The sequence below is a fragment of the Cryptotermes secundus genome, unplaced genomic scaffold, assembly GCF_002891405.2.
Source record: "Cryptotermes secundus unplaced genomic scaffold, Csec_1.0 scaffold857, whole genome shotgun sequence".
Lineage (NCBI taxonomy): Eukaryota > Metazoa > Arthropoda > Insecta > Blattodea > Kalotermitidae > Cryptotermes > Cryptotermes secundus.
The window spans coordinates 241,266-263,779 of NW_019734325.1; the positions used below are offsets into that span (position 1 = coordinate 241,266).

The 22,514-nt window shown below is 37.2% G+C and overlaps 1 protein-coding gene across 1 annotated transcript in view; it reads left to right on the top strand.

Annotated features, from left to right (window-relative positions):
* LOC111868673 (transient receptor potential cation channel trpm) overlaps positions 1 to 22,514 on the top strand; it is a 49,696-nt gene that overhangs the window by 21,983 nt on the left and 5,199 nt on the right. Inside the window, exons 7-14 of the mRNA XM_023859548.2 lie at positions 2,084 to 2,216; positions 5,992 to 6,178; positions 6,264 to 6,394; positions 12,470 to 12,591; positions 13,520 to 13,706; positions 14,032 to 14,221; positions 16,418 to 16,629; positions 18,616 to 18,789. Of these exons, the coding sequence (XP_023715316.1) occupies positions 2,084 to 2,216; positions 5,992 to 6,178; positions 6,264 to 6,394; positions 12,470 to 12,591; positions 13,520 to 13,706; positions 14,032 to 14,221; positions 16,418 to 16,629; positions 18,616 to 18,789 (1,336 nt within the window). The remainder of the gene's footprint in view (positions 1 to 2,083; positions 2,217 to 5,991; positions 6,179 to 6,263; positions 6,395 to 12,469; positions 12,592 to 13,519; positions 13,707 to 14,031; positions 14,222 to 16,417; positions 16,630 to 18,615; positions 18,790 to 22,514) is intronic.

Genomic DNA, 22,514 nt, shown 5'->3' on the forward strand with positions numbered 1-22,514 from the left:
CATGCTCGAGAAATTCAACAAGCAGAGGGCCCTTGTAGTCGAAGAAGAATGTCGTCATCGCTTTACTGGAACTTGTGTCTACGATTTCGGATTTCTTCGGTGGAGAATTCCCATGTTTCCACTGTTGGCTCTGCCGTTTGCTCTCGGGTTTAGAATCATGGTACCAAGTGGTGGTGGTGGTACCCCAGTGGCAATACGGGACAGAAAAGCATACTCTTCCTCGTGGTATCATTGCAAGTGACCCAGTGATGCAGCCATTCTCTGAGTCTTCTGTTCCTCCATGAGTTGATGTGGAACCTACTGCAGGCAAATTTATGGTACAGCAGGTGTTTTGTCACAATGGCGTGTACAGAACCGTAACTTATTCCCATCAAAAGACTAATTTTTTCCACAGTGATCTGTCAATTTGCCTGTATATGACCATCCAACACATCAGGAGTGATGACACGATGAGCCTGTCCTGGGCGAGCATCATTTTGTAGTGACACACGTCCCTCTCGGCATCCCTTATGCCACGCCAGCACACGCAAACGTGACATGCTGTGTTCGCTGTAAAAAGCAGACATGCGACGATGAATTTCTCGTCCTCCTACTCCTTCAGCAGTCAAAAAGCGCACACTTCGCTGTTCTTCTTTACCCGCCTCCATTATTGATGTTGGACGACCACACATAGCGTTAACCTTACTTCCAGAACAAAAAACAAACGACTAGTGTGCAAGGGCATGTTGTCACTGTGCTTTTCCGAGTCCCCACCAGATGTTCTTACTGTAAGCAAAATCCAGTGTTACCAACTTGTGCACCGTGTGAGTTATGCGTGGTGACCCATTTTCATTTGACTGCCCCTTATATGTATATAAAGGCATAATATTGCTTGTAGTTTTGTATGGATGTGAAACTTGGTCTCTGACATAAAGAAGAAACACAGACTGAGGGTGTTTGAGAACAGGGTGTTAAGGAGAACATTTGTACCAAAGAGAGATCAGATAATAGGAGGTTGAAGCAAACTGCATAATGGGAAACTTCATAACGTGTATGCTTTTTCCAAACATAGAATGATAAGTCAAGGAGGATGAGATGGGCAGGTAATATGACATGCATGGGGCAAAGATAAATGCATACAGGGTTCTGGTGGGAAGGCCAGAAGGAAAGTGACTAGTAGATAAAAGTAGATGTAGGTGGATCGCAGAGAAAATGGATGAGGTGGTAAGGACTGCATTCACTTGACTCATGATAAGGACCAATTGTGGGTTCTTGTGAATGTAGTAATGAAGTTTTGGTTTCAGTTAAATACTGGGGAGTTTTTGTGTAGCTAAGCAACTGGTGGCTTCTCAAGAAGGACTCAGCTTCATATAGTTAGTGTGAATAGTTTTTCAACAATAATTCTCATTCTCAGGTTTTTATCACCTGTTCTGATGTATAATTTTGACTTATGAGGATGAAGTCCAAATTTTTCACCTCATTCACCCTGAAGATGGTAACTGCAGTGTATTCTGAAATGTTGGAGCAATTCAGGTTCACAATATGACTAAACCCACAAAGCTGAAATTATACATTTACGATAATAGATCTGCATCTGCCATCTAATGATAGTGGTCTGCTCACATTCATGTTTTTTTTTATGCTGGGGAAAATTTGTATTTACAGTATGGATACAAGAAGGCAGAAGAAAGGCAGTGTGGTTATACCTAGCAAGATAAATGTTTCAGCACATTCTAGCACAATATTTGTTTTAGTAATCTATAAATATCAGGGTCAGTTGTAAAGTCACAAAAAATGCATTTGGAAACTACATGTTGGAAGATATCTTTTCAGCCTCGTTCTGTTTTGGAGAAAATTTTAACTATGCAAACATGGGGATACTATATAGTTTCCAAATTTAATTGTAATATAATATTTGTTTCTGTTCTGGTTATCATAATGGAATCTGTTATACAAGGCATCTGTATGCTGAAAAGAGTTTTGGAATCACTGCATTAGAATAATACAAAAATCAGTAGGCCCTCAAGATGAGAACCTAGTTTCTGAAGATGTGAATTTTGGTGATATGTCTCTGATACAGAAGTTGCCTTTTCTTGCATTACAGTTGTGAGCAGACTCTCATGGAAAGTATGGAGGATTACTTAATCAGCATCATCCAGGGTACATTTGAAGTAGATATGGAACAAGCCAAATGTCTTTGCTCTGAACTTCTTCAGTGCACTAAGAAAAAGAACCTGGTAAGCAGTCATAATGCAGGAATTACTCTTCAATAGTCTGCAAAATTTATAATAGACAAGCGGAATGTTTATTCAAATGTCTGTGTAAAATTAAATTATTTACAGTATATGCATCACATTATTCCCTCTTTAGGACATTACAGCAGGATGAAGTGATTGAGAAATATATTTGTTTCTTGAAATTCCAACCACATAATTTTATGTTCCCATTCATCATTGTCTTTGAGTTAAACAGCGTCCTAGGAATCCACTCTTATAGCCCTAAAAATGCTAAAGTATCTGAAATTTTTGGCATAATTCCCAATAAGTAGAATGAATGAAATTTTCTCTTTTGTTCACCTAATCGTTCAAAGTCCCATTGCCATACTATAATTATAACACTAAGATTCATTACAGAAGAATCTATTTCACAAAGCCCTGTACTTACTTATGAGAAAAATTAGAATCTCGAAACTCCTGGGCTCAAATGTGTAAATTAACAGAACTTAAAGCAATTGTGCAGCATATACAAAATGTGGAGATTCATGGTTCAGTAACTGACCTACCACAAATAATTGTCAAGATCTTGCTGAAGAAAGTTTGTACATATATATACACACATGCACAGACACAACATCCCTCAAGGTATGACCACAAGGTCAGTATTCCTTGCATGAAACACAGATCTGACTTCAGTGTTAAATTAATTTAAATGCATCTGATACAAGTATTCCTCAGTTTTGCAGAAATCTCCTGGTCTGCTCTCCTAGACCACCTGTGACCAGTCCTACAATATTTCATTAGTCATCCATCCCTTAGTTAGATCTGATGTTGTACTGTTCTGACACTCATGCATCATTAAATAACCAAGTAACTAAGCAACCTTAATTTGACATCTGATTATTAGTCTGTAGGCAACCACATCTTGGACACAAGTTTTCGATTCAGTGTCATATGGTGGTATCTTCACGTCATGTGCTAACACCATTGGTATTACAGTCCCTTTCCTCATTTTACTGTCTGCTGTTTTAATGGAGACAGATTTCTTTATTGTCTCCTGTTTTTATAACAACATAGTTTGCACCTATGTTAGCAACTGTGTAACTGGATGACATGCTGCAGTAAACTGACATTTCATTGGCTTCCATGTTTGGCTTAGAAAGTAATATTTTCTTTCTGATATTTAATCACAGGTTTCTAAAAGACAAGAATTTTCTCCTTGAAACCTGATGGTGAATTCTGTGAGAGTGAAATTTTTGCCAGAAAGAAGACCCATTCTCCCACATCATTCATACCCACCACCCTGTGCTGGCTATAAATTCCTGCCAATCAGTACTTAGCTTCCTTATGAGTCCTCATACTTTGAATTTAATGATGTCACATGAAAGTGGTGTTCCAATCTAACTTTCAGTCTGCACATACTTCACAACTTGTCCAATGATTTAAATAACTGACCACATTTAGGACCATTGAATGTTTTTTTTTTCATGATCTGGCAATCCTTAAGTCCTGGCTCCATTGTTTCCACCTACAAGTCTTTATTTTGGAGACATTGTACTTTTCTGTTGCTTCATCATTTGTTTTTTTATGCATGTTTCATTACTATAATTTTACACTTAACAACATAACAACAGCTCATACTTTTGATACATGATTCTCTTTTGCATCAGTACCACATTTCTGGACACGATCTGTCATTTTGACTGTGCTGGACACTTGTGTTAATATAAATTTTCATGATGTCATATATCAGGGACTTTGACCACAAAACACTTTTCCCATCTCCATAATCTGGCAGTGCAAAATATGAATACCAAAACACTAGACTCCAGATCACTGTAGTAGCACTTGTCAGAAAGCTCTTCAGACAATCAAGACACTTTGTTCCTGGTCATGTTTTGGTACCTGAAAAGGAAATCCAATGCTGTAACTACACATGGCTTCTTAAGTCTTCGTCTGACACACCTGACTCAAAAACTGCTGTTCAGCACTCAGAATAAATATAGAGGGAACTGAAGAGGTCTCCCAATAACATGTCATAGCTGTTTCTTGTCAATTGATTTTCTTTACAGCAGGTTTCTCTCTATTGGTTTGTCCCTGACCTTGGCTGAAATCTCAACAGTGTATACACTGGTTGTGTCAGTGCCCCTTAATGATACAACAGATCTCTCAATCCTTTGCTGAAGAATTTCTTGTAGAGAATCCCTTTTAGAGTCTTGTATACCAGCTTTATTTTTCTTGGTACCCATTTCTGGTCCCACGTGTAAAAAGAAAAGCTATCCCTGTACCAGGCCGTGAAGGCTCATAGTGTTGTGAGATGTTGAAGGCCCCACATTATCTAGACAATTGGCTCGAAGATGGCGGTAAGGTTGTCAGCCTTATGTGCCAGCCACGCTTTACTCCCCAGGAAAATTCCCATGTGTAAAAAGGATCTAAAATATCACCACCCACAGCACCATGCAAGTGGAAGGCATGAATACAATGGGGTGCTCCTTGGTGCCTCAAGGGGTTTGTTATCGACACTGGCTAAATTCCACCCCAGTGTCATTGAGGCATCGGCCTTGGCTTAGGTGGACCATTGCCCTATTCTCCATCTTTCCAGATGCTACCCCCTCCGCAACGAGGATGCCAGTGGTGCTTTTGGAATGGTTACGCATTCTTATCTAGCGAGCATTTTATGACAAAGAATGTCTTATAATTTATCTCCATTACATATTATGCGATGTTCTTGGCGATGACTGTCATGGCATGTCAGATGTTTTCCCAGTGATGAGCAGTACTGGGCTCTCCAAGATAATTTAACCGTAATTTTATGCCATTTTGAAGTTCTGATTTGTAATGTTTGCTTTGTTTTACATGCATGGTAATTGTAGGTGTTCAGTGGCAGGCACCTATATAGTCTAGCATTGTTAATACCATTTAACTCTTTATTTGTGTGCAGATAACCGTATTTTTTTTCTGATTTTAGAACACCACCCATTTACAGCTGAATGAGTTTTCATGAAATATCATGTATACGTCACATGGTAGATAATGTTGGGGTGACTGACTTGTGAGGTGGGGCGCATGTGGCTTCGTGGGTGGGTTCTAGGGTTTCAGGTGTGCATGCTGCCTCCATATTCAGTGTGGGTTACAACCTTGTGGGTGAGGGTGGTACATTTCTCACAGGACATGGATATCCTCCTCCAGGATGTTCAGCATTGTGTTCTGGGGTGCCACTGTGTTAATTTCTATTATTATCATTATTATTTATAAATAGGTGTAAACAGACTTAGATGCTGATAAGGCCATACATACTTGCACCTGCTCATGAGTGTGCACATGGACACACACCATCTTTCTTGCTTCTAGCTTGCTATGTAATCATAGGAAGATGTAGCATGAATTTTGGCACAACCCACTAAAACCTTAAAATGCATAAAAATATTGGTATAAAACAGTTATCGCTCAAATTCGTAATGACCATTAGTTTTCTTATTCTTCAAGTAGGAAAAGAATATTTTCTTCTGTGTAGGCAAATATGGTATTTTTCAACTTCATCTGACTTGCTGGTAGTCCAGAACATAACATCCATTGTGCCACATGCCAAGAAAAGAATCGCTACGGAAATTTTAGTATGAACAGGGGTGAGAATTCTCACATGGCACAAAATCAATGGTAGCCCCCTCTGCTATACAATTATTAATCTCTGATATACTGACATTGCCAGTATTTTATAGATCTAGATGCTTAGCTTAAGAAACAACAGATGTTTTCATGTGAAATGCATTCTTAAAATGACTGTTTTCAATTTCAGTTCACCACATTCCGTATCACTGATCAACCAAAGGAGATATCTCAAAAACTTGATCAGACAATCCTTAAGGTTGCGCTTAAGAGTCAGCATTTGTCTCCATGTGAACAACTGAGTCATGCTCTTGCATGGAATCAAGTGGATATTGCACGTTCTGATATATTTATTCATGGGCAAGAATGGCCTCCAGGTATATGTTTTATGCATGGTATCTCTTTTCTTGCTCCTAATATGCCTAGGCTTGTGAGTAACTGATTTCTTTGTTTCTGTGGCAGGGGCTCTAGAAGAGGCCATGATGCAAGCCCTCAAACTTGATCGTGTTGATTTTGTTAAATTATTACTGGAGAATGGAATTATTATGAGGAAATTCCTTTCTATACCTCGTCTTGAAGAGTTGTACAATACAGTAAGTCAAAAATTGAAACTGTAAAATTTTCTGTGTTAGTCCTTTCATGTCAGGTTAGCAGCAGCTGAGCTTATACTTCATAGCTATGAATGTTCTTCTAAGTGTTTGTTAGTAGCAAAAGTTATTACACTCAACTCTCGATTATCCGGGGGCAGATAAACTGGTTTGTGGCTTAACCGAGGCTACCGGGGCTTTTTTGAGGCTTGTATGTTGTTTAATATTCATTCACTTTTGTTTCACATGGTGAGTTGTAACACTATTTTTCCACTAGTGTGAACTGAGCTCCGCATTTTTTGGTCCCATTATGCTAACACAGTGTTCTAGGGTAGGGGTGAAAGAATGCAAGAATTTGTGGAAAGTTTGAAGGACAGATACACTGCCCCAGTTACTCTCTTTGTATCGATCTTCAAGTGTGTTATCAAAATGTCAGGGTGTAAAAGAAAGTGTGTTGTGTTAAGTATTCAACAGAAACTTGAAATTATCAATCAGTTGGGAAAAAGAGTTGTAGTTAAACAATTAGCAATGCAATACGGTATTGGAGAACAAACTGCTCGTGATTTGAAAAAAACAAAAGGATCAATTAATTTCCTTTGCTTCATCATCTAATTCAAGCGGAATGAAGAAGAGAAAAACCATGAAAAAATCAACATATGGTGATCTTGACAAAGCAATGCTGATCTGGTTTAATCAACTAAGGGCACAGGGAATAACATTAACAGGAGCAGTTTGTGCTAAACAAGCAAAATTTTTTCCAAAGCACTTGAACTACAAGGAAGTTTTGATGTTTCTTCTGGTTGGCTAACACGTTTCAACCAACGTCATGGAATACGAGAAATTAGTATTCAAGGTGAGAAATTGTCAGGGGACTTGTCATCATCAGTTCAATTTTACACCAAGTTTGATAGTTTTGTGAAAAGTGAATATCTGCTGCCAGAACAAATCTATAATGCCGATGAAACTGGTCTTTATTGGAAAGGCTTGCCAACCAGAACTTTGGCATTTCAAAATGAAAGACAAGCTCCAGGTCACAAATCCATTAAGGAGAGATTGACAGCCTTGTGCTGTTCTAATGCATCAGGAACACACAACTAACCTCAGTAGTTACCAGCAAAGCGAAAAGACCACACTCTTTTAAAGGAACAGTAGCTTCAAGTCTGCCTATCCATTATTTTAATCAGAAAGTAGCTTGGATGAATAGAGCGATATTTAAAGAATGGTTTGATTTTAAATTTGTGCCTCAAGTTTGTGACCATCTAAAATCCCAAGGCCTACCTGAGAAAGCTGTGCTCCTCATTGACAATGCGCCCTCACATCCTAACGAAAGTCTCCTGAGGTCAGATGATGGAAATATATTTCTCCTAATCTTACCGCACTTATCCAACCAGTGGATCAAGGAGTTATCTCAAGTATGAAGAGAATCTACAAATCAAATTTGCTACAAAAGTACATTGATGAAGACAATGATCTGACATGTTTCTGGAAGTCTTTTACAATGTTAGATGCCATATACGAGATTTCAGCAGCGTGGGATACAGTAAAGCCATCTGTATTGAAAAATTCATGGAAGAAACTGATGCCTTTCATCACTAATGAAGATGACGAAATCCGTGGATTCACTGGATTCAGTGAAAATGAGATAGCCATAAAATTGACAAAAGTGGCTAACCAAGTTCATGGTGGTGAAGAAGTCAACGAGGAAAATATGAGAGTGGTTTGACTGTGACTCGTGTGAGCCAGGCTTCAAAATGTTAAGCAGTGACGAAATCATAAGTTCAGTGGGGGTGCAGCCAGAAGAGCGGGAAAAAGTGAGAATGAGGAAGAGGTGGACAGTGCTGCTAGCAAGAAAATATCACATTGTGCTGCTCTTAATCATTTGGAATCCTTACTAGACCATCCTGAGAGTGAAGAGAAAAGTTTATTAAGTGACAAGCTAATATTATGTAGGCTTCGTATGGATATCCGTTAAAAGGAAAATGCCGCAAAAAAGCAAACGACAAGATGAAGTTTTTTTAAGTGTTAAATGTGAATATTTATAAAAAGTGTTGGATGTTGTTGAACACTGTGACTGAAATAACTAATTCATACTCGTACTTCAGTGTAATGTAAAAAAAGTATTAAATAGGCCATGAGATGACATAAAAATGAGGTTGAATAAATTTAAATACAGGTAGGCCTATAGTACTATGAAGGTACAGTATTACAGTACAGGTTTTCGATTAACCGTGATTATCCCGGATAATTGAGAGTTGAATGTAGTTCCATTGTGTCTGCCCACAAGAGGGACTGTAAAAAAGCTATACGAATGATATGACGAATCTTGGAATGGTACACCTACACTAAATGATTTTTATTTATATTTATTTGGGTTAATTTTAAGGGCTACTATACTTAAAGGTCGAAATTCAACTTAAATGTACATTTCGAGTCATTTGAGAGATTTTTATGACTGTCAACAGATGACACTTTTTACTTGTACATAAATATTACTATGTGTTTAAGTTTCATCCTAGAAGTAACTTAGTGAAGGATGAGAATTGTAATCTGCTTGCAGATTCCCACAACATTTTGATTAGGTGGCAGGACTACTTCTCTCAGTTACTGAATGTACATAGGGTCAGTGATGTTAGGAAGAGAGAAATACATACAGCTGAGTCATTAGTACCTGGTCTTAGAGTTTTTGAGGTAGAAAATGCTAATGCAAAATCAAAAAGGTATAAATTGCCAGGTAGTAATCAAATTCTAGCAGAACTTATTCAAGCAGGAGGCGAAATATCATGTTCTAAGATCCATAAGTTAATTAATTCTATATGGCATAAGAAAAAATTGTTTGATCAGTGGAAGGAGTCTATTATTGTACCAGTTCACAAGAATTGTGATAAAACTGACTGTAGTAATTATTTGGGAATGTCACTGCTTTCAACTTCGCACAAAATTTTATTCAATATTCTTCTGTCAAGGCCAAGCCCATACATAGATGAAATTATTGGGGGTCATCAGTGTGGGTTTCAGTGTAACAGATCAACCATTGATCAGATCTTTTCAATTTGTTAGATACCGGAGAAAAAAAGAGAGTACAATGAGAAAGTACATCAGCTATTCATAGACTTCAAGAAAGCCTATGATTCTGTTAGGAGGGATGTACTGTACAATATTCTGATAGAGTTTGGGGTACCCATGAAATTATTTAGGCGGATTAAAATGTGTTTAAATGAAATGCATAGTAAAGTCTGTATATTTAAACATTTGTCTGATAATTTCCCTATTCAGAATGGTCTAAAACAAGATGCTTTATTGCCACTCCTTTTCAAATTTGCTTTATGCCATTAGGAAGGTCCAGGAAAACCAGGTGGGACTGGAATTAAATGGGACACATCAGCTGTCGGTCTGTGCTGATGATGTGAACCAACTGGGTGATAATACACATACCATAAAGACAAACACACAAACTTTAATTGAAGCTAGTAAGGAGGTTTGTCTAGAAGTAAACACAGAGAAAACCAAGTACATGTTGCTGTCTCATCACCAAAATGCTGGACAAAATCATGACATCATGATAGGTAACAGATGTTTTGAAAATGTGGCACAGTTCAGATATTTGGGAACGACGATAACAAATCAAAACCTAATTCAGGAAGAAATTAAGAGGAGACTAAACTCGGGTAATGCTTGCTACCATTCAGTCCAGAACCTTTTGTCTTCTTGTCTTCTGTCCAAAAACATAAAAATTAAAATATACAAAACTATAATTTTGCCTGTGGTTATTTATGGGTGTAAACTTGGTCTCTGACATTAAGGGAGGAACGTAGACTGAGGATGTTCGAGAATGGCGGGTTGAGTATATTTGGGCTGAAGAGAGATGAAGTGACAGGGGGTTGGAGAAAACTTCATAATGAAGAGCTTCATAACTTGTACCCTTCTCCAAGTATAATTAGAATGATCAAGTCAAGGATGAAGAGGGGGGCAGGGCATGTAGCATGAATGGGGAGAAGAGGAATGCATATAAAATACTGATGGGAAAGCCAGATGGAAAGAGACCACAAGGAAGACTAAGGCGTAGGTGGGTGAACAATATTATATTGGATCTTAGAGAGATAGAATGGGATGGTACGGATTGGATTGGTCTGGCTCAGAATAGGGACCAGTGGAGGGCTCTTGTGAACATGGTAATGAACCTTCAGGTTTCATAAAATCCTGGGAAGCTCTTGAGTAGCTGCACAATTGGCAGCTTCTAAAGAAGGGCTCAGCTCAATAAGTGAGTGAGTGACGTGTTTAAGTTTTATTCACTTTATTTCATTTTATGGTTGACATTACTTAATTACTAATGCATTTCTGGATATATTTTTTTTAAAGTCTTAACCAGGAACATAAATGTTTCGGGAACATTTATGTGTAACACACATATATTTTTCATCTGACAGATGTGCATAACTCTCCAGCTGTTACTCATTAACATGTTGCTTACCTTGACAGTGAAACAGAACTTTTGAATGAGGTAAATTTACCCATTCTCGTGTCACTGTTTTCTCCTCCTTCCAACAATTTTTTTTCCCATTTTGTATGGTCAGTGAGTGAAAAGTCTCACAACTCTTATATTCCTACAATCTTTCCTTTTTAGTTTCTTCCGAGCCCTTTCGTTTCTACTCCATAACCTTTTGTATCTTGCTGGACTCTCTTGTCCTTAAAAATTGTACATTAATGTGCTTCTCAGTATCCTGATTATGTTCATTCTTTATATTGCCAAACCACTGTAGTTTTTTCTCCTCAAAATCTGTTAAAAATTTGGAATCCATAATGTGTTTTCCAGCTTTTTGTACTAAATATTCATTTCTAATTTGACATATTGTAAATTGATTATACCATGCCAGGTTGGTCAGTGCAGTGACTGGGTATGTATAGGCTTCGCTTACCTCCAGAGGCATGAATATTTTTCTGTCGCAGTATTCTGACCAACTATGGGAAACCATCCATTCTTCTATCCAGTGGGTACTGGAGGCCTTTTCCCTAACGGAAAGTAGCATGGGCATGAAGCTGACCATTCTCCTTCATTTAGTGCCAAGATTAAGTATGAATGTACCTAAATCTCCACTCCTCCATACATCTTTGTTCTATTATATTTAATTAAGTGTAAGGACAATTTTATTTGCACTTTACGACACAAAATCTTTATTCCAGTACATGAAATTGATTTTATAACAAACTGAGTAATCATGGTAACATACCTTTATTCAGAAATTTGTTTTGAATTTGAAATTTTCATTAACTTGAGACTTCACCACAACCACTTGTGGAAGATTCATTAATGGATGATAAATATTCAAGATTCCATAAATGTCAGTCATAAAGCAATAACAAATGAGTAGTTGTAAGATTTGAGGTTTACATGGTGGTGACTATGAAGAAAGCTGTCTTCTGGGATGTGGCACTGTGTAGATGTGTTAACCGATGTTTCAGAGGAACGTATCGCCTCCATCTTAAGGGCAGAAGGAAAATAAGAAATCCGCAAGTGAAGAGACTGTGAGAACCGGTACAAGCAGACCAGTACCGGTTCTCACAGTCTCTTTGCTTGCGGATTTCTTATTTTTCCTTCTACCCTGAAGATGGAGGCGATACGTTCCTCCGAAACATCGGTTAACACCACATCTACACGGTGCCACATCCCAGAAGACTGCTTTCTTGAAATCAGTAGTTGATAAATCTGTGGGGATGTATGGTTCTTACAACTGTGACTATGAAGAGTACTGTATTCTGGTATGTAATCCATGTAGCCCAGTAGACATTCATAGATGTTTGACTCTGCATGCTGCCTGCTTGCTTGCTATTCAACCCTGAAGGTGGAGACAGTATGTTCTTCTGAAATGCCAGTGAACTTGTACTCTACTCTACTCTACTGTACTGTAGTGTACTGTACTATATGGCATTGCATCCCAGAGTATAGTTCTATTTGAATGAATCTATTTTCCAGAAATTCAGTAATTTAAGGGGGAGTGTATAGTGGGGAAGGCAGAAAATGAATGTGATGTAACAATGGCTACATACCCTTGAGCTCTCAAAATTCATTGAATTTGTGTTTTACAGACAGAAGGACCTTCAAACACACTGGGCTACATTCTGAAAGATATTCGACGGCATACTCCTGGACGTTACACTCTGCACGACATTGGATTGGTCATCAACAAATTGATGGGCAGAGCTTACAAGTTAGTGTGATGTCTGTGCTCAGCATGTTTTTTTATAACAAATGAAAATGACATTCACAGTTAAATTAAAAGGAAACCAAATGTGTAAATTGCACATTATCTTTCAGATCAGTATCATTCTGAAAATCTTAATATCAGTTGTTTCCTAATTGACTTAAGTTTGAAATTTCCTGCAGATTTACGTAATTTTGTCATGGTTTCTTCTTTGGGTATCAAGTACATTCATTTCATGCATAAAGATTTGCTTTGCACTATATAATAATTTGCACCCAAGCTTTAGGATGAATCGCTATGCATAAGAAAGCATTAAAATATATACTAGTAGAAAGTAAAGTAAAGGTATCCCTGTAACAGGCCGTGGAGGCCCATAGGGTTGTGAGATGTTGAGGTTCCCACATTTTCTAGACAATCGGCTCATAGATGGCAGCAAGGTTGTCAGCCTTACGTGCCGGCCTCCCATTACCGCCAAGAATATTTCAAGAATACTCCTGGTGCTCATTTCTGTTAGAGACTGAGTCGACCCCAGGGCCATAGTGTGGCTGGAAGGATTAGGTCAATTGAAAAAAATCCAATGACCTCATTGGGACTTGAACCCACGACCTTCTGGCTTGTAGCATAGTGCCTCAACCAACTACACTACCATAAATACTGCTATAACTTAAATATCTTGTACATGTCTCCCATCTCTGTGTAGGTTTTCCAAGTGATTTCTTCACTCCTTTTTTTTTTTTTATTACTTGATTCTGCCATTTCAGTATGCTGCACCTATTTCACCTTTCCTGATCTAATCACTCTAGCATTATTAAACAAAACAAGAAAAAATTAACACAATTTTTAAACTCCTTACTGCATGATTTTCTCCACTTCTTCATTACTTTGTCTGTGGTGTTACTCTGCTGTTTGAGGCTTGTGTTATTCTATTTCGAAGGTCACATTACACACAGCGCAGATTTGGGCTCATCTATAAAGAAGTGATGAAGAAATCTCCACACGTTCCTGGAACCAGATCATACTTCAACCACTGCTGTGGAAACACCAACATGCCATTGAATTCACCATCAGAAAGATACCAAATAGAAACAGCTGTATTTGATTATCCATTCAATGAACTATTTGTGAGTGTCTGTTTCAAGTTTGCAGAGAAAGAACATTACATGGCACTTTTACTGAATATTACATTGTAACATTCCATAAGATTTTTGACATTTTAGGCAGGGGTTGGAAAGATAACAGTACTGGACTACACAGTAGCAATCATTCCAAATGTTTGATGTGTTCTTAGCTACTTTGTCAATGTAATGTTGTTTTGTTACCATCATGCCCTAATATTTTTAACATTTACCACATTCTTAAAGGATTTATTGGCTAATTTTATATTATGATTTTGTCCTGTATTTTAATAAAAGGCTGTTGTATCAAAGAATTGATATGCTGTTTCAGATATGGGCAGTATTGACCAAGAGGCAGAAAATGGCTTTGCTCATGTTGCAACATGGTGCAGAAGCCCTAGTTAAGGCTCTGGTCGCCTGCAAGCTGTATAATGCTATGGCTCGTGAAGCAGCTGAGGATGACTTGGAGACAAATATATATGAAGACCTAAGGAATTATGGAACAGAGTTTGAAAACATTGGTAAGCCCAGTTGATGACTTGGTCAGTGAAACTGAGATAGTCAAGTGAAAATGGGAGAATAATTATGTAAGGAATTATTAGTTAGCCATAAAAAGTGTGGAAAGGGCTTTTAAATGAATGCAAACAGAACATTCTATAATTTCTAAGATTTTGTGGAAATTAGTGTGCCTTATTCACACAGAAATGAAAAAATATTGAAAAGGGAAGATTCAACAGAAACTGGGGTGTACATGGTTCTATTCTCTAATTACAATATCTATTAACTGATTAATTTCTTGTGTAAAAATGTTTCACCACAATGTAAACATATTTTTTTATTATTATTAACTGTGGAAATAGATTGGATGGGTACCTAGTTTGGCAGATTCTCTCAAAAATGAGCCAAGCCCAGCAGAAGCACACATTATATCATTAATCAGTTTTTAAAAGTGTTGTCACCAAACAACACACAATGTGGGTGAGAGTTTATTACAGTACTACAAGATTGCATTTGAACTTTTCATCCATTATTATGTTAACCTGTTAAACAGTGAAGCAGCTATCACTTGACTTCTACCAGATGGGCAACTGTTTTCACACAGAAAAAAAAAAAAAAAAAAATAAATTCCAAAGTCACATGAAACTTGGAGTGAAGTATACACTATATTAATAATGCAGAATTCTTCTCTAATGTGTCATATTTAGTGTCCTGCAAGTAATTTTATACCTTCAAGTATTTAGAGTAAAGTATCGTTTACCTTGTTTTTCATTAATTTACCAGGTCAAAACTCTATAGTATTACATCACACTTTTGTCATAAATGCAAGAAATTACTTGAAGAAAGGAAATGAAGTTATCAGAAAATTGTTCGATTCTGCCCCAGTGCACACTGTGCTACTGGTTCTGCAATTTGTGGTCAAAAAGCAAGATCATGTACCTGATTACATCCAGATATCATTCCATATGGCTTTTCCCTCTTTACTTTGTTAAAATATTCCTTGAAAGGAACACATTTTCGATCCACTGAGCACATCAAGAAAGAAGAAAAAAATAAAACAGTTGCTGAAAGAACTTCACAAAATTATTTTGAGGCATGCTTCCAGGTATGGCAGGATCACATGCAGTGCTGTGTAGATGTCAACTACTTTGAAGAACATTTGTAAAGTACTCAGAATTTCAGTAAAATACCTTTATGATATCAGTTTCATCATTTTATAGCCACACCTCATATACAACCTATACCACCTTCATGGGGCGAAGGAAGATGGCAAATTATCATTGTTGCAGGCCTACTATGCGTTTTTATATTATGCTTAAGAGGCACCCTGCTGGCGTGATTGCATATGTTTTGATGAAGGGCAGGAAAATCATTAATACTGGGTCCTCTCAAGGTTGTCAGGCTTGTTGCTGGGGTTGTTTGAAAGCCTGACAGATCTCTTTCACGCTGTAACTGTTTTCATTAAAGGTTCTTTTGAGGGTGTCAAGGGGGACAGCACAGACTACTTATCTGCCAAGTGGTGTTGCAACTTTGCATTCAAATAGAGGTTACTATGGGTCAACATGATGTATGACCCTAGTAACCATCTGGTCTTTTGCAAATGTTTATGTCCAAACTTTGCCGAGAAGTGGCGGTCTCTCAGTTGGTATAGTTCATTTGTGGACTAAAATCACGGAGTTTTTATTTTTGTTTTTATGGCCAGGGAGATGAGGGGGTCACCTGTCTCAGTGTCCATGGTGAACTGGATGTTGTGTATATGTTCAGGTAGTCCAGGAAAGCTTTTCCCATGCATGAGATAGATCATAAATTTCTTATTAATGTAGTGAAACCAGCAGTGGGGCTTGTAATCAACTCCACTCAGGGTCTCCTTCTTCAAGTAGTCCCCAAAGAAATTTGCCATCATGGGAGACATCACTGAACCCATGGCGGTTCTGTCATTTGGACCATAGATAGAGAATTTTGAGAATGTCTACGCATGTTTTGAAGGGTATTGCACTGTCTTCATTGAATTACTGACATAGCAGTTTAAGTGCTTAAGTGTGCCCACTTTTAAAGGCACAGTGAAACAAATAAACTTCCTGAAGTAATTTGTTTTCATGAAAAATATAGATGAGCACTGTATGCTACAGATAACACAGAATAAATGATAATTTTTTTACCTCTTGCCATGTGCCACAACTTCTACAGTGCAACCAGTAGTTACATGAGTTCTATTGCAGCTCTGGAGCTGCTGGACTTTTGCTACCAGAAGGATCATGATCAGGCAGCACAGCTGTTGACGTGTGAGTTAGAGAACTGGAGTGGAGAAACGTGCTTGAATCTGGCAGTAGCAGCCAATCACAAGGCTCTACTTGCTCACCCCTGCAGTCAAATCATACTTGGTGACCTCTGGATGGGTGGTTTATGCAGTTCCAAATGTATAAATCTGAAGGTACGATTTCATAGGCACTATTTACAAAATTAGAAGCTGAAATACAACAGTGACTTTCAAGAAAATAAAATACATCTGTGTATAACTGCTGCTGAAATGGCATCACGTATTATGTATATAAACTGTATTACTGTACTGCTGCTCACACAGTTAGCATGCATAAAATTAACCCATCAAAGGCTTCTTTAAATGCTACCCTGCCTGTTCATTCAGTTCTATTTCAGTGGCAGTAGGTCCCTGCTTTGTAGTGTTATCTTACTTTTAGAGCTTCTCTGATGCATAGTAATGAATTAAATGCATTCTTGGTTAAAAAAGAACACACAAGAGCATAAGGCTACCATTTATATATAACCGGACAAAATAATAGCACAAAATAAGTACAACATTTGAAAACTCTCAGACATGTGGTACAACTGTTCATATTTGAAAACAGTTACTCATCATCTTTTGGAAATTATGTTAGTCAGTAGTGGATTAATATGCATTGCTGATTTCCTATCCTGTTTTACTTGCAAAGGACCATTCAGTTTGAAGAAATAACAATTTGGCAATGTGTGCTCTTGCCATTCTTTCATTATCTTTAAGCCATTTGAGACTGGACTGGAAGGCAGTTTCTACTACTGTGGTGTTAACACCATCCACTGACAGTGCAGGAAACCGATAAAACAAAGTTTAATAGTTTTGATGCTGTCACACATTAAACAATTTTTGTTAACATGTTTCATTATGAAATGACATTGAAAGCACTGAGCAGAGTGGTACAGCAGTATGCTCTAGATTTGTATTCAGGAGGTGCTCTGCTTGAATCTCAACTAGGACACCGGTTTTCTTGACTGAGGGTGTTGTGATTTTCCCCAGTCCCTCCAAGCAAATGCCAATATAAAATTTTGATCACACCATAACTGCTTCCTTCGAAATCCTTTCAATACTAAATTGTGTGACATACTGATAGCATCGTAAAATAAATGACAAATGTATTGAAGTTATTGTAAACTTTTATATTAAATATCTTTATTTCTGTTGTATATTTATCTTACTGTCAAACTGACATGACTCTTAAAAACTTTCAAAATTGAACCCACATTAATATAAATTTTGTTGCTCAAAATCTCTTGATTTTTGTACCCACAAAGCATGGCAGACTCCTGAATCACTATGTTCATGTTAAGTGGTGATTATGTTATCCAATTTCATCAATCTCTGCTATTTCTGAACTTGTCATTCTACTCTTTTATGATATCTTCAATTTCAATGGGCCACTCACATGTAAAACATTGAATCTCGGCATTTCTTGCTTGTAAACACCACTGATACACATCAACATACTGTGGTAAATAAGAGAGCTGGGATAGCTCAGTTGGTATAGCAATCATTCACTATCACCACATCACATCTGATGCTTCATAATCTGTGAAGGTGAAACTGCATTGTTATGCAACTTAAGAATCAATAAATCAGTCTGCTTTTCCAAAGATTTTCATGAAAATTATTATTATGGGATGTGATGTTGTGCAGATTGCTTAAGAAATCCCATCAAAATGTTGGTACTTATTTACCAAACTACATGGTGTGACATCCCAGAAGACTCTAATTTTTATATTCACCACTGTGAGCATCTTAAATCTCAGAGGTATTTTTGCAATTTTATAACTTAAACAAGGATAGCTGTATCATTACTGATTTTAGGTTGTCATGGTGATTAACTGTTGATTTTAAGTCAACTCTTTGGTGTACGTCATGTGGATGTGTGCATTTTTGTCAATATATTGGAAGTACATGCTGCTTCCACATTCAGGGTGAAAGTTGTGGATCAGTATGTTTTCGATTTCCTGCAATGAAGAGTGGATGAGATGTTTTGTGTTGTTCATCTGTTACTGGCGCTGATTTAGATTAAGTGTACATATATGTGCTATACCTACTATTAATATGGGTATCTAGTGTGTCAGGGGTGTACATACTGGCTGAAAGAAAATGTTGATGCTGTAGGTGATCCTGGGATTGTTGTGTCCATTCTACATTACAACACTGGAATTTAAATCAAAGGAAGAATTGCAACTCATGCCCCAGACTGAAGAGGAACACATTAATCTCATTGAAGAAAATAAGAGCACAGAGGGGCAACACGCAGACATTCATTGTAATGTGGGTACAGATGCTGAGGTAAGTTTACAGTTAGGATGTAGAGTGATATGAACTGCTAGCCAACATTAAACACTGTTATGACATTCTGAAGTATGATGGTCCTGCCTGCCCAACTGAAGGAAGATGTTATACTGATGGTGGTGATGACTCCTTTCTTCCTACTGTTATATTCCCTGCCACTGTGTTAGTATATAAGGATGCCAGACCTACATTACTGTGAACAGAATGAGTAATCAGTTGAGGCAGACTGTAAGGAAGTGTAACAGCTCATCTGGGATACGGATGGGGTTGAATCATGAGACCTCTTTCCATAATCTCATTAAAGTGGTTTACTGTGTAGCTAAAATGTGATAAAGCTACTGATGTAGTTATATGTCTAACATATGCCAAAGGAGAAGTACAGAACATATTTGTTCAAAAAACCTAAAATTCACTAGTGTTAATACAGACAAGTACTGCCTAGATGTGTACATATTCTGGAACCATCATCATCCAAATAATCTTCAACAAATTACAACCAAATCCAACTTCATGCTAAACAGTTTCAATCAGCAATATGAACACTCAACAACGTATTGTAATCCACCTCACACTTAAGAACAAATTTCACTATCACAATCAGCTGGTTATATAGGCAGAAACCTGCCCTTACTTTATCATTAACTGAAACCTGTGTTCTGGAATTAAAATTCACATTTTCAAATTATGTATTTTGGCCCTATACAGAGCCCCACTCTGGGAGCTTCTCTGAATTTTTAAATAGACTAAGAGTCCATCCATAACATGCTGCATACCCAAAAAATGAAGTTGTTATTTGTGATGACATAAATGTAGACTATCTTGTTGATGATAATAATAGGAAAACTTGTTTAAACTCTCTGGTACTACTCTACAATTTCTCCAGCATTGTAAACTCTCTGACAAGAATTCAAAATAATTCCATATGAGCAATTGATAATATTGTTACATGCATACCCACTGCTAGGCAATGAGTTCCACAAAGACAAATTCTTCATAAACAGTCTGTACCTAGGTTACACAACAATAGAGGAGGCTATGTTTTCTATGTAATCTGTGCCAAGCAACAGTAGAATGGTGTTATGCAATCCGTTTTTAAGCAACAAAACTGGAAACATGTCTACAATAATAGGTGTTTTCTGTGGTGTCTGTGCAGAGTGCTTATAAGAGAAATGAATTCAGATGCCAGTTCAGGCCAAGGCCTTCAGAACATTTATTAGATTGTATTCCCTACTCAAAAGTGAGAGATTAAGCACTAACATTAAGCTGACCCTCCACAAAGCTCTCACTAGATCTGTAATGACTTATGCTAGTCCAGCCTGGGAATTCGCGGCAGATACCTATCTAATGAAATTGCATCACGCCATCTGGCTCATGCATTTAACGACTCCTTTCTGAACATACAACTCAAATTTTCAACAACAAAGGAAATAGAAAGCATCATTACATCCCTTAATTCTAAAAAATACATATGGAAATGATGAAATATCCACCAAATTACTTAAAATTAGTGTGCTTATATTACCTCACCTGTATGTCATATATGTAATACATCCCTCTCATCAGAGGCCTTTCCTCAATACGTAAAGTACTCTATAGTAAAACTGATATTTAAAAAGGGCGATATAACAGATGTTTCCAACTACAGACCAATATCCATACTGACATCTTTCTAAAAAATCCTTGAAAAAGTAATATATAACAGACTACTTGAACATGTAATTAATAACAACATAGTAGCAAAAGAACAATTTGGATTTAGGAAAATCTAATGACAGAAAAGCAACCTATGAAGTAAGTAATGAATTCATAGGTGCCCTTGATAAAATATTACTAATTGGCGGGATCTTCTGTGATCTAGCTAAAGCATTCGACTGTGTTAATCATGACACTTTACTGTTCAAATTAAATTGATTTGGAATAGCTGGTAAGGCCAGTAATTGGATTAAATCATACCTTGTGGATAGCTATCAAAGGGTGCAAATAAAAACAATAAAATTTAGTCATCAGACAGCTTCAATATGGGGTAAAATAAGGCATGGCATCCCACAAGGATCCATACTAGGTCCTTTGTTCTTTCTTCTCTGTATAGATGATTTACCAAAATTTGTTAAGAGTAAATCTAAACCATTCTATTTGCAGACAATACTAGTATAATAGTTACAAACTCAAACCCCACAGAGTTTGTAAGTGACATAACAACCATATTCGAACACTTAAATATATGGTTCAGAGCCAATAGTCCTTCATTAAATTTTTGAGAAACCCCATCTCATACAATTTGCAACTAAAAATGGAACCCAAATTAACCTGGATGTAAGCTATGCTAATAAAACATTTTTAAAGCACATGACACAAAATTCCTTGGATTACTTACAGATAGTGCACTGTCTTGGAAATAACATATTGAGCAGGTACTACACATGCTAAGTGCAGCTTGTTATGCACTCAGATCTAATAAACCCTACATGTCTCAGGAAGTAATGAAATAGGTTTACTATACCTACTTTCACTCTGCTATGTCTTATGGAATAATATTCTAGGAAAACTGTACAGTTAGCACTAAAACCTTCAAAATGCAAAAGAGGGCAAATTAGAATTATCACAGGAAGCAAGAATAGAGATTCTTGTTTAGATTTATTTAAGAAGTTAAAAATATTACTGTGCCACTCATAATGCATACTCTCACTCCTATTATTTGTGGTAGACAACAAAAGCATGTATAATTTAAATTCTGGCATCCATAACATAAATATGAAGCAAAAACTCAACTTCCACCAACATTCAGTACATCTGTTTCTATATCAAAAAGGAGTTCACTCCTTTGGCATTGATGTGTCAAAAAGGCAACTAGTAATATTAAGCAATTTAGAGCAGCATTGAAACGTTACTTACTTACACATTCCTTCAATTCCACAGATAAATATTTCAATGTAAACAAGCAGTAACCAGTATCAGATCTAACCTAAAGTGTATTCCCATTCATGTTACTGTATCATTTGGCTTATTTGCAGCCTGTACTATATGCATCCAATTAGCAGGTATTATGTATTTGTACTTGACTTTCCATATCCTATGGCATCAAACTGTACTTGGATTTAAGGAATGTAAATAAACTCAAGTTCAAATTCAGATTTAGTCCATCCAGCAACCAGTTATGTGCCATAAATTGAAAATACATACCATACCAGATACAGAGACTGCATTATAATTGTGCGTACAATTAGTACACATGTATAACTACGTATAACTGTCAAGACTGGTCGAGATGATTGAACAGATGTAATATGATTCCACTGTGTGTACCAACTTCTACATTTACATAATATGGAGTGCAGTCAATTTCGCTGATTGGTTGCATAGTGGCGCTGTTATGCACTACAGCGGATACGTGGCACCATGAAATTGCACAAGATGATGCTGTGTCCATTCTTCTCTCATCCCAGCAAGAAGCAGTTGCGTGCATGCAGAGTATTCAGAAAAAAAGTCAATGTTGTGAAGGGTAGTTGTCTGTGAGCGGTGGAAATTGAGAATGTCGCAGTTTGAGCAATGGGAAAATGTCAAGTTCTGCCAAAAATTAGGCAAATCTGCTAGCGAAACAACTCAGATGATCAAACAAGCATACAGTGAAGAAGTATTGGGTTGTAGTGCCGTGTTTAAGTAGCACAAACGTCTTATACAGAGGAGAGGCAGTTTGGAAGATGATCATACTGGTTGTTCAAGAA